The following is a 13,148-nucleotide window of genomic DNA, read 5'->3' on the forward strand; positions in this document are numbered from 1 at the left end:
TGATGATGTAATATTGAGTTGAAGTTGGTCCAAAACCTTTCCATTTTTGGAATGTTCAAATTATAGGTCACTTGCTATTTTAGGAAAGTCTTGACCTGACTTCAAATTCTTCCGTGTGAGTGTTTGAAATGTCAAATGAGACTTGTTTGAACATGAATGAAGCATCTCTAACCCCTTCCCACCTTCAAATCCACAGTTGACTTTGCAGTTGACTTCTGTTGATTTCTATGGGCCTCAGATGATTTGCACATGCACTGATGAGTTATGAGCCTTCAACACTTGGCCAAGTTACTTCAAAATGATCCTTGATTCATGTGAACTCATTGGAACCACCCTAGGGCTTTGATCTCATGGGAAATGCTCTTGTTGCCTTGCACAGTTGAACCTCCTGACCAGTCTTGCCTGATGAGATGTATCATGCTATGCAATGCTAATGTAATCTTAATGACCTAAAAAATGAAATGAATGTACAAATGGGAGGTGCAAATTTGAGGTGCTACAAGGATGTATCAAGGTTCCGAACTCGGGTCCACGAATATGTCCATATGGACCCGATGATTTAACCTTATGTTGAACTCGACGGTTTTGGTCATATAAGCAAGATTTTGTCTTGGTCCACAGATAACAAATTCATTCTAGCTTTATGCGAAAGATGGAGACCAGAGACACACACATTTTGGTTTCTAACGGTGAGTGTACCGTGACGTTAGAAGATGTCTACATGCTTTTGGGACTACCCATTAAAGGTAAGGCTGTTAATGGTAAAACCAACTATGCAAATTCAATTTGCATGGATCTCTTGGAGACTGATTTGTTAGATGATAACACAAGAGGTCAAGGTATACTACTCTCAAGCCTTAAGTCGTACTATAATAGTTTATACTTAGATGAGCATTCTACCGAAGATGCTCGAATAATAAAAACTAGGTGTTACATTATGCTGTTAATTGACTCGTTTTTATTTCCCGAAGGTAGTGGTTCTAGCATGCATATTATGTATTTACCTCTACTTAGACATGTAGATAGAATAGGAAGTTACAGTTGGGGATCTGCTTGTCTAGCCTATCTCTATAGCTCCTTGTGCAAAAACTCACACAAAGACACATCTACATTTTCTGGATGTGCTATTTTGCTACAAGCATGGGGTTGGTCAAGACTACCGTCTCTAGCACCCGTCAATAACAACCCTTTCACATTTCCGTATGCACAAAAGTAAGTTGTTTAAATTGCTATATCTTTACTTACTTCTTTAAAGATTATTACCTCTAACTAATATTTTTTGACTTTTTGGTGTAGATGGTCTGCACGCGGTATGAGTTACAATAGATGTCCAAGACACTGTATTACTCAGTATCGTAACCTGTTGGATCACCTTCGACCGACAGACGTAAGAAAAATAACTTAATTATTTTGTTATATTTTGTTAACTTCTTCTACCTTGACTATAATCCAATCTTATTTTACATTTCAGTTTATTTGGCGTCCCTACCTTAATTTGGATCATGACCATCAAGTCAACGCTGAAGATGCGGCCGTATAGACTGCATGCACACTGATAATACGGTTCACAACTGTGGAGATGCACAACAATGATCGTGTGAAGCTGCAGTTCGGTATGCCCCAAAATATCCCACATCCCCAGCTAGCCTAGGAGAATGGCATCTGCGCAAAGTTAACGACCAATGGAACTTCAATCCATGGCAAAGCTTCGCAAGATCAGAGTGTCGCAAATGGAAGCACCGTCATGCCCATGTGTTAACTGACGCAGTCATGCCAACTGAAGAAAAACCAAGTCGAACGTATATGGCTTGGTACAAATCGGTTGATTTTCAGTTTATCGCCGAGGATATGTACTTGTACGACCCACACCAAACGACTTACACACCTGACACCTCAACATCAAACCCCTAATAACAGTGTTAGACCGGATACAAACAACCCCCTGTCCGTCAAACGTTCCGTTCACCCAACACACAAACATACAACCAAAACATTCCATACACCCAACCCCAATACCAAGAGCATACCCCATACCACCACCAACAAATTGACCATCAACTTGAGACTCAACATCGCTTCGCACCCACCCCATCACCCTACCAAAGTCGCCTAAGCCAGAACACCCAACGATCATTCAACACCAACCGCCCCTCCTCCTACCGTAGCCAAGAAGTCCAAACCTCACAAAACCAAAACATCCAACAACCTTATCCCTACCAAACACCCCAACAACCTTTCCAACCTTTCCTCGACGCATCGTTCACACCCATGTCTCCCTTTAACCGTCCCGATCGCCCATCAATGAGTCAACCACATCCCAACTTCTCTGGCATGGGTCATGAGCTCATCTACGACGGTACACCATCGATGCATACTGAAGACTATGCCGACTTGTCTGACTACCTCAACAGACCTTCTTTTGTAGTTGGTAGTGACGCTCCTGGCCCCTCAGATGCTCAAACACTGGTACCGAATCGTCAACGTGGGTTAGGGCCACGGGTTAGGGTAGCTAGAGGATGTGGGACCGGAGGTCGATTAGGTGATCCCGGTCATCACCATTAGGTTTCTTTGTGTAAACGACAAATTTTATTAATATCAAGTGGTCCTATATCAAATTTATCTATCACATATACCATTTACCAAAAAAAATTGTATTTTAGGAGGAGTCTCCAATTGAATTGGCGTCTCCTCTTAAATCCTACACAGGGGCGCCAATTGGATTGACTATGACACCTGCCCTAGCCAATTCAATTGGCGCCTCCATTCAATTTTTAAGAGGAGTCTCCAATTCAATTGGCGACTCCTCCTAAAAGTGAGGTAGTTTGAGATTTTTTTTGAAACCAAAGATATTTTGGGAATTTCCTTGAAAAAGTGGGTTATTTTCGTAAAAATTTCCGTTTATTTTGACTTTTTTTAAAATGATTTTTATAGTATTATATATTTTAGTTTTAATTTTTTTTTACAAAGAATATCTATCATATAAGTTAGGATCTTTTCAATTTATAAACAAACAAAGAAGACGCAAAAGTGACTTACATTATTACACCTTCAAACGACATCGTTTCTTTTGCCACACGGATCCACAACAAATCTGGTTCTCTTCGAACCCCTCTTTCTCTCAATTTCAAGTTCGATACTTTTTCCATTATTGCTTGCTGAATTACTTCTGATATCTCGGTTAGCAAATTCCTTCGTAATCCCTTTCTAATTCTATTCATATATCATTTTACTAATTGTTTTTTTCTTCTTCTCGTGTGGTTGTTTTTCATTTGCATGATTTTAGGGGTTTGAATTGTGATTTGATATAACCAACAATGGTGAAGGAAACTGCTTACTATGATACATTAGGTGTTAATGTTGATGCATCTGCTGCAGATATCAAGAAGGCTTATTATGTCAAGGTAATAATAGTAATAATCAATGATTGATTACCCTTCAATTTTAACACAAACTTAGATTTGAGGATTTGGGAATTTGATTATAGTTTGGGAATTGGGACAGACAAATTTTGATAACTTTTTAATTGGATAATTGAGTTTACACATGGTCAATCAAGTGTTAGGTTTGATTAATAGAATAAGATATATCGAGTGTTGCAACTCATTAACCAAATCTAGCACTTCATTAATCATGCGGAAACTGCATTAATTATTGGCCAGATACATCATATATTCAATGAATCTATAAAGTGAAAATTTGCTTATAATAAAGAATGGAGGGTGTACTGAACTTTATTAACCACAAATTTAAACGTGATTAACCATGATTTTCAAGTGTTTTAATCTATGTGTTAACCACTTGTTGAATTGTGTTAACCACACGTGTGAACTTCTTTAACAATTGAAAAAGTTGAGTTTTGTTGTTCCAAATTGATGTTAAAATAGCATTTTTGTTTGAGTATATAGTTTGTTTATATTTTTTAAGCAATCAGGGTACTTGTGTTAAATATGGCTTTACTTTGTTGGCAAGTTTTTACTCATTCTGAGATTGGTATTACTATGTTGCCCTTGTTTGAGTTATTTATCAAGTTTTGAATTCAATATGCCTCTAAGAATGGCCTCTTGATGTCGCACTACGGAGACTGTATTATAAATAGAGAAATTACAACTAATTATATGATATAGTCGACGTCGTGAGACTATTCTATACAAATATTCTTAACACTATATATTTATTAATTTCAACACTTACAAATCTGGCTTAGATGTGAGGATTACTCCCACTTAAAAACATATGTTCAACCCATATCTCATTAGATGTGAGACTCTTGACATCTTTGATCACATTAGTTCTTTCAGAATGGTCAATTTAGTCCTTAAACTTATCTTGGATGAACTAATGTGATCCGGAATTTTTAATTTCAGTTAGTGATAACCCTAAAATTTTGTTAATTTCAAGGACCAAATCAACCGACTTCTATTGACTTAATACTTAGAATACTACACTTCTTATATTTCTTCGTCTAAATATCCCATCTAAAAGGCTTAGGGGATCAGCGGTTTGAGTGGTGGAATCATCGTCATATAAAATGCAAGATAAGACTGCCTGTAATAGATATGCAATGGGTCTGACCCTTTGCGAGGTTCTTCCATACAGAGCATTATAGAACCAAGTAGCCCTTTCATTAATTTAAAATAGTACATTTGTGCTGGTGTTTTACATTTCTTTTTTCTTTTTCTTCCCTTTTACAGGCAAGAATAGTTCACCCTGATAAAAATCCTGGGGATCCCAAGGCTGCAGAAAATTTTCAGGTATGCACTAAGAATCCATGTTTTGACTTCACAACACTAGCCAATATTACTGGATTTTATTAACAAAATTATTTACATCTTTCTTAAGATAAGATATTCAGAAACAGTATTAAATGTAGGGATATTTGCACCTTTGGGAATCTCTCTCTATTCAGTTTTATTTATTTAATTATTTTTTTGGGTACTTTTCTAACTTTGATATCTGTACCAGCTGCTTGGCGAGGCCTACCAGGTTTTAAGCGATCCCGATAAGCGTGAAGCATATGACAAGAATGGAAAGGAAGGAGTGTCACAGTAAGTTTATAGAACCTTAAATGACTGAAAAGTAATTAAGCTCTATAATGTCTTCCATTGATTTTGTCTTTTATCTTCACCATATTTAATTATTAGTCAGATTGAAAGTGGAATAAAAAATATGCAATATTCACTCCATACACTTTATGTATGTTCCTTTTCTGATGTTGGAAGTTCTTCCTTAATTGCGGTATCCTCCAAGCTGTCTTGTTGCAAAATTTGAGATTTGAGATGCCTTCCTTGCATCCTCCACCTGTCAAGAGAATTTCGTAGGGTTGAGTTAGGCCTAAAATAAATTTTGTCCAGCACTGGAACCAGAATTGTTGGTGCAGGTCTTTGAATTGATGACACACGTTGCTCCGGTGCGGTTGCGGGGTGACTCGCGTCGTTCTGGCATGGCAGCGCGGGGTGGACCTGCAAAGTTAGCACTCCAACACAAGTCAGTTTTTGAGTAATGAAGATGGAGTGAATTATGAAAAAAAAATCCTACCTGTTTCCATGCCAATGGTGGTATTTATATGGTAGACGAAATTAGGCCTCCTTGGTCTTGGGCTTAAGGCCGGCCCAGAACAAATTCTAAAACCTGATAGCAGTGTGATGTGAGTCCAGAAAATGGGTTTGTTGATACTGTAAAATGAAGGGCAATTTGAAGGTCCTACTTCTTTGTTTCCTACAAACACATTCAATCCACGCGTTCCCGTTTTCTCTCCCTTCTCTCAGTCTGTCAGAATTTCACTCCCTTTTTAAGCAGATGGTTACACTCACTGCCCAACCCTTATTTTCCCTCACTTCTCACGTTCACCACATGATTCTTTACAAGAGTTCCTTAAATAGTGTTTTTTCAACACAAGTGGTTCCCAGCCTCATATTTTGTTGCAGATCTAACCAAATTTTGGGGAAACTTCTTAAATATATTAGTGTGCGTTTGACTGATAATTTTTTTAAAAAAGAAAGCAATTCACCTCAAAATCAAATATGCACTTAGAGAAAGTTGTACATCTGTTACTTCAAGAAAACCTATAATTTGACCTTGCTATGCCAGACCTGTGAATGCTTGTAGAGCTATCCAAATTTTAGTAGAGACCAAATACTATAATACCAAGTAGTCTTACTAAACATCAATTTATTTAGATGTTGGGAGAATGAAATACCCCATTTTCTATTGCAATGGAACAGAAAATTATATGCAAGAGGAGATGGTGCAGAATAGTTTAAGAACACTTATATTATTTTTGTTTATCAATTTGATGATGATAGTGTTAGTTAACGCATGTTTATTTTATTATGTTATTTATTTATGTGGATACTTTTCCTTTTTATCTTGAACATTATTTTTGATGTATTAGAGTCTAGGCCCACTCAACCCTAAAAGATAGCTCAATGGTAGAATTTTCCAAACCCCTTGTAAGGAGTACTTTGGCTATATTTGCTAGTCAATGTCAATATGGGATTTCATCTATTTAGGCCCCTTCAAGTGGAAATGGCAAACCATCAAAACTTGTGGGAAAACTCTTCTGTCTAACCCACACCAGACTAGACATGGTATATACAGCTAGTGTGGCAAGGCAGTTTATGCTTGATCCACGAAAAGAGACAAATTATTATTCAAGGAAAAAAGGAAATTATCCATGGAAGTGTTGGAGAAATAAGAAGAAAAATTTAGGTCAATTACAAAGGCAGAATTTCGAAATATGGCTCAAGGGGTTTGTGTGTTAAGAATCAAAATCATACTCGATGACCTTAAAATAAAAAAATAAGCTCCTATAAAACTATCCTGTGACAATAAGTCAGCCATTAGCGTGGCACACAACTAGATTCAACTTTATAGGACAAAACACAGATAGACCGACACTTTCATTAGGCAAAATTAGATAGCAGGCTTATAGCTACAAAATACATCCCTTTAGGACTTGATTTGGCAGATGTATTCACCAAAGGACTTCTCGTAGACCAGTGTTATCAAATAGCAGCGCCATGACCGCTATGGCGGATATACATGGCGTTTTTTGGGCTCGCCGTGATGGTAAATATCAGCCGATATTGCGCGTTTTTCCGCCATAGTCCACTATAGCGGTGCCGCAAAGCGGCCGGTATGACGATGGTTTTGGCTCTCCAGACCGCCATCCACCATCGACAACACTGTCCTAAACCAGTTTTAAGGTATTACTTGCAGATTGGGAGTGATGTATATGCTTTCATCTGCTTCCAAGCAGAACTGTAGGTCAAATAGAAATTTTTTCCAGATTGGGGAAATTCATGCCAATTGATGATGAAGTTGCATAAAGCCTTCCCTGGTTTTCACCACGAGTAAAAGGTTCATACTTTGTGGATAGGTTGCTGGAGCTGGTTGAGCAGGCCCAAGAGAACCCAGTAGTTAGTTAATTAGTTGGGAATTGTTACTTTGTTGGTTACTATTTGCATCTCAGCATAGGGAGTTAGAGGGGTTCTTTTTTTTATGGTCACTGTAAAGGAAGTAGGAAACTCAATGAGAATTCTTTTCTTGGAATAATGGAACTATTTATTACTTTCTGAGATATACCAGTTTAACAGCATGTAAGAGAATGTCCAAGTATGTTAATTAATTGTGAAAACCGGTCAAAAAACATTTTTTCTTTGTTTTTCAGAGATTCCATGATGGACCCTTCAACTGTATTTGGAATGCTTTTCGGAAGTGAATTTTTTGAAGAATATATTGGAAAACTTGCACTTGCTTCTTTAGCATCTATAGAAGTTGAGGAAGACTCATCGGAGCCTCAAGTTCGTATGCAAAAAATTCAGGAAAAGATGAAAGTATTATTTTTTCTCCTAATTCTCGAATACTGTTTTTTGCGGTCCATTGTAAAGTTTCTTACTTGGGTAACTAAAGCTACTTCATACTGTTTTATTTGTAGGCATGGCAGAAGGAAAGAGAACAGAAGCTGATATCTGTTCTGAAAGACCGTTTGCAACCATTTGTTGATGGTCGAGAAGAAGAATTTACAACATGGGCAAATTCAGAAGCGAGTAATCTTTCAAAAGCTGGTAAATCCCTTCTGTTTATCCTGTAATTTTATGGTGTAATATTGAACGATAATCCCTGAATTTCGAAGTTTTAATAACTGAAATTTATTGTTATCAAGAATATCAATTTAATGTCTTTACCAAATTACCAACACGTGTTTTTTAGTTTGCCATCAATTGGATCTTTTTGAGCACTATTGGAGGTTTCAATACTCAATGGCTTGAAAGAAATTATTACTCATTTTTTCGACACTTCAAGTTTTGATTAACTGAACTCTGTTATTCAAATGCATGGATTTCATCATACAGATTTCTCTTCCTCTCAATAGTTTTAATCTCTAATGGCAACCGAAGTGCAAGTGTTTGTTCACTCCTGGTTTTTTCTACTCCTTGAGTCCTGTTAACATCTAACATTGTTTTCAGCTTTTGGAGAGGCCATGCTACATACAATTGGTTACATCTACACACGAAAAGCAGCAAAAGAAATCGGAAAGGATATTCGATTTATGAACGTTCCCTTCTTGGCCGAGTGGGTTCGAGACAAAGGACACCGTATAAAGTCACAAGTGACAGCAGCCTCAGGTACTAGACTAATTAATATAATTGTGTAATCTGTCAAGATGAAAGGGTTTCTCAGAGTTGACAGATTCTAACGGAACTTAAGTGCTTCTATAGGAGCTGTGTCCCTAATTCAAATCCAAGAAGAGCTCAAGAAGCTAAATCAAGGTGAAAATAGAGAAGAAAATGTAATGAAAGCTCTTGAAGATAAGAAGGAAGCCATGGTTAATTCCTTATGGCGGATAAACGTGATTGATATTGAATCAACTCTGTCGCATGTTTGCCAAGCAGTAAGTCGCAGTATTTTCTGTCCATAGCTTGAAAATTATATTTACACGGATCAATGTTATTTTTTGATCATCAAAACAGAATTCATAAGTTACAAAAAAATACTCTTATTATTTTCTCAGGTTCTTCGAGATCCTACCGCGTCGAAAGATGTTCTGAGGTCTCGAGCCAAAGCATTGAAAATGTTAGGAACCATCTTTCAAGTAAGTGTTTTAGTCGAACTCTGATGTTATGCACTAATTTGTATTCTATCTAAGATTACTTCATTTTACTTATGAGGGTGCTAAGGTTGCTTTTAGGCGAGAGAATAGTCTGCGCCGAGAAAGCGAAAATCGGGTAGAAGCTGGTCCCTCAACATAGTCATCATGTTCAGTTTGTTCAATATGGTTATGGACTGGGTTGATCATTTTCTCATGGCCTTTTGGATATCAATGAAATTTGAACCTTATGTATTGTGTTAAAAACGAGAAAGAAACCACAGTGCAATCTGCATATAAGTTTCTAACTTATAGTGTGTAAAGCAATTAATGACTTGTGTTATTATAACTTAAGTGTTCATTCTAAACTCCTATTTCACCGGGGAGGTGATATATAGATGGACATTCTTTTTGTATCGCCAGATTTTCTTTAATTTATTTATTGCTTTTCTTGTGTGATAGGCTATATTAATGGACCGGTACGAGTAATGGACGGGTACGAGTAAAGTACTATAACACTCATCTCCACATCCGCAATTTTAAAAAATTTCTGTATCCAAGTCCATCTCTGCGTGGACACCAACATTTATATCCGCAGCCATATCCATTTATCTGTACTTTAAAAAAAAATATTAATTATAATTTATCATTTTATTTTAAGTTTTAACAATATTAAAAAAATTCAAAGATGTTATTATTGATTAATGCACCTATAGTTCTTTTGTTGATGCAGCCAAGGTTTGTTTTAAGATATATTATTGATTAATCTATAGGTGCAGTGGTTATTTACTTTTATAAGGGGGTGTTTGTTTCGTGGATACAAATATTATTCCCGGGAATATGACATTGGAATTCACATATTTCCTTGTTTGTTTCAAGTTTTGATAGTTTATGTCTGGGTACTTTTTATTTCCAGGAATATGTTTTGTTCATAAATTTCTCCATTTTTATTCCCATGTCAAATGATGAGAATCTTATATTCCCATGGGAATATAAAATAACCAACCATAACTTCCCACTCTCATGTTATTTTAACACATTTATTTTTAATTTTTAAAATTTAATTAAATAAAACTTAAAAATATTCTTAGGAATTTTATTGATTTTGCCAAACACATTGATGGGAATAAAGTTCCTGGCAATACTATTCCTAGGAATGATATTCCCGGGATTATAATTTTAATCCATCAAACAAACACACCTTAACTATCAACCCTAACTATCAAGTATATTTAACCTGTGTGGCGGTTTGTTTTAACGGTTCCATCACTTGTGTATGCAGACACATAATTGGTTTTTCTGCAATTTTCTACTTTAATATTAAAAGTTTGAGTGTTATTTTTATGAATTATAGAACATAAAAACATATTGATCATAAATTGTCATAAATTATCTTAATGGTGGTGAAGTTATTGATATTATAGTTAAACAATACTTTATTGTAAAGTCAGAATTTTTTAATAATTTTAAAATATAAAATAACTTGATAACTATCATGTTAGAGATACAAACAAATAGGTTTATTGTTTATCTATGGATTTTATATTTCTCTAGACATCTTCATTACTATCGATTTAAATAATAAAAAAAAAACTAGATAAATAAAAGAATGCATAGAGATAAGAATATGAGAATAAAATAAAAATAAAAAAATAGAAGATTTTCTATAGGCTGGAAGTTGAATAAACCAGATCCCTTCCCTTCTTTTGTCCCATGAGTATCTGCTCTGTTTACGTTACCGTAACCGCTAAACAGTAACCGCTCAACCTCTAAACTCATCTCTAATTTGTAACTTACGTTTATTTCAATAAATAAATATAAAAAATAAAAAATAAATAATTGTTGAATAAATCTATAACTAAGCATTGGACTTTGATTAGGTAAACATAGCAAAGCATATTTTTCAAGAATTTAATTGATATACACTGACAAGTCTAATGCTTAGTTATAGATTTATTGAAAGATTTTTTTACACCGTCAGTTAATCACACTCATTGATTTATTTAAAATATTTGACTTATATTTTAACCATTTAAAAAATAATACAAACGGATGATTGTTATGCATTGACAGTGTAAAACTTTTTATACTGACAGTTCATAACAATTAATCTCATTTTTCAATAAATCTATAACTAAGCATTGGACTTGTCTCTAAATTAATTTAAATATCCTTTTTATGTAATTTAGAGACAATTGCAATATATTTTATGGAATAAAGTATACTACATGCAATTATGCATTCCAATGTTTAGGGGATGTTTGTTTCATGGATACAAATGTTATTTCCGGAAATATGACATTGAAATTCACATATTCTCTTGTTTGTTTCAAGTTTTGATAATTTATGCTTGGGTACTTTTTATTCCTAGGAATATGTTTTGTTCATGAATTTCTCCATTTTTATTCCCATGTCAAAGGATGAGAATCTTATATTCCCATGGAAATATAAAATAATCAACCATAACTTTCCACTTTCATGTTATTTTAATATATTTATTTTTTAATTTTTAATTTTTAAAATTTAATTAAATAAAACTTAAAAATATTCCTGAAAACTTTATTGATTTGCCAAACACATTGATGGGAATAAAATTCCTGACAATAATATTCCTAGGAATGATATTCTCGGGATTATAATTTTAATCCATCAAACAAACACACCCTTAGTTATAGATTTTTTTTATGTAATTTAGAAAAACCATTACTGTAAAAAGAGTATTTAAGAGAGAGAAATTTAAAAAAAAATTGTAAAAGTTTTTAAAAAAAATAAATTGGGTGAAAAGTATTAAATTCAAATATTTAAATTAATTTTATCAACATATTCTTATCATTGAAAAAATGTAATGAATGGGATTTTGTCTTTAATGACGAATTAAATTAAATTTATTTAAAGAGATTTTAATAAGTTATTAATAGATTAAATAATTACTTTGATCTATTCATTAAAGTTAAAATTTAAATTTATTTGATCTATCCATTTTGCCATCCTTACTCAACTGCTATTGTAACGTACTAACATTGAATAACAAGTAGTTATACGGCATAGCATGTTAATTTACACAATTTAAGACATATTTGGATAAACAACACAATTAAAAACTTATAATATTTATTATTATAAGTCTTTGGACATGCTTGATTTGCAAAAGAACAAATACCATAACAACATTAAACAAATGATTAGTAGGTTTTTTTTTTGTTCTACTGTGTTTGTACCGTATATGATGATCAAAATAAACAATTTTGCACTATTTTCAACATAATAATAATAATAATAATAATAATAATAATAATAATAATAATAATAATAATAATAATAATATAAAATTTACTGTAATGTCCTTTGTGAATCGTATTTAAAAAAAAATTATATTTTTTGTTCATAAAATTAATTTTAATTTCTAAAAATAAACTAAAGTTATATCTAATATATAAGCCAAATAAATATATTAACCAAATATATTACATATTCTAGTTATTATACACATGAACTAAAAAAACAAACAAAAAACGCAATATAAAGCAAACAAAAAAATCCATAGCTATTTCATAAATATAGTTTACCCTTGTAGAATTTTTTTTTAAAATAACCATGATTTTGAAATTAAATACGATAATAACCGGGTTTTCAAAATATTTTCCAAAATAACCATGTTTTTTAAGGGATGCGCCGGAGGAGTGGGCGCATCCCTTAAAAATTTCAGGAGCCTTAAAGGCAGGCGCCAAAGGGGCAGGCGCCTTAGTTAGAGCCCCCTTAAGGGAGGCGCCCCTAGGGTTGGCGCCCTTGTGTGCCCCTTAAGGGAGGCGCCACTAGGGTTGGCGCCCTTGTGTGCCCTTAAGGGAGGCGCCCCTAGGGTTGGCGCCTTAGCCTCCCACTAAGGGAGGCGCCCCTAGGGCTGGCGCCTGTGTGTGCCACTTTAATTTTTTTTTTTTAATTTTTTTTTAATTATAATTATTTATAGTATATTTTTTTTAATATTTCATATTAATTATTTAATACGTAATAAATAAAAATAAAAATAAAATGACTTCATTAAATATATAAAAAATGATTACAT

General features: G+C 34.1%; 1 protein-coding gene across 4 annotated transcripts; it reads left to right on the forward strand.

The window, feature by feature from the left end:
- Positions 1 to 2,978: 2,978 nt before the first annotated feature.
- Positions 2,979 to 9,855, forward strand: LOC127075740 (chaperone protein dnaJ 10). 4 transcript variants are annotated; one of them, XM_051017205.1, is made up of 10 exons: positions 2,979 to 3,177; positions 3,284 to 3,401; positions 4,692 to 4,751; positions 4,963 to 5,045; positions 7,670 to 7,835; positions 7,937 to 8,066; positions 8,469 to 8,627; positions 8,721 to 8,893; positions 9,014 to 9,094; positions 9,171 to 9,504. In XM_051017205.1, the coding sequence occupies exons 2-10, from the start codon at positions 3,315 to 3,317 to the stop codon at positions 9,249 to 9,251; spliced, it is 1,020 nt and encodes a 339-aa protein (XP_050873162.1). In that variant the 5' UTR covers positions 2,979 to 3,177; positions 3,284 to 3,314; the 3' UTR covers positions 9,252 to 9,504. The 4 variants fall into 4 exon arrangements, with proteins under 4 accessions (XP_050873162.1, XP_050873164.1, XP_050873163.1 ...); XM_051017207.1 differs by lacking the exon at positions 9,171 to 9,504 and adding an exon at positions 9,551 to 9,855 and having other exon boundaries at positions 2,998 to 3,177; XM_051017206.1 differs by having other exon boundaries at positions 2,998 to 3,177; positions 9,180 to 9,504.
- Positions 9,856 to 13,148: the final 3,293 nt, after the last annotated feature.

The sequence above is a fragment of the Lathyrus oleraceus genome, chromosome 4 (genome assembly GCF_024323335.1).
Source record: "Lathyrus oleraceus cultivar Zhongwan6 chromosome 4, CAAS_Psat_ZW6_1.0, whole genome shotgun sequence".
Taxonomy (NCBI): Eukaryota; Viridiplantae; Streptophyta; class Magnoliopsida; order Fabales; family Fabaceae; genus Lathyrus; species Lathyrus oleraceus.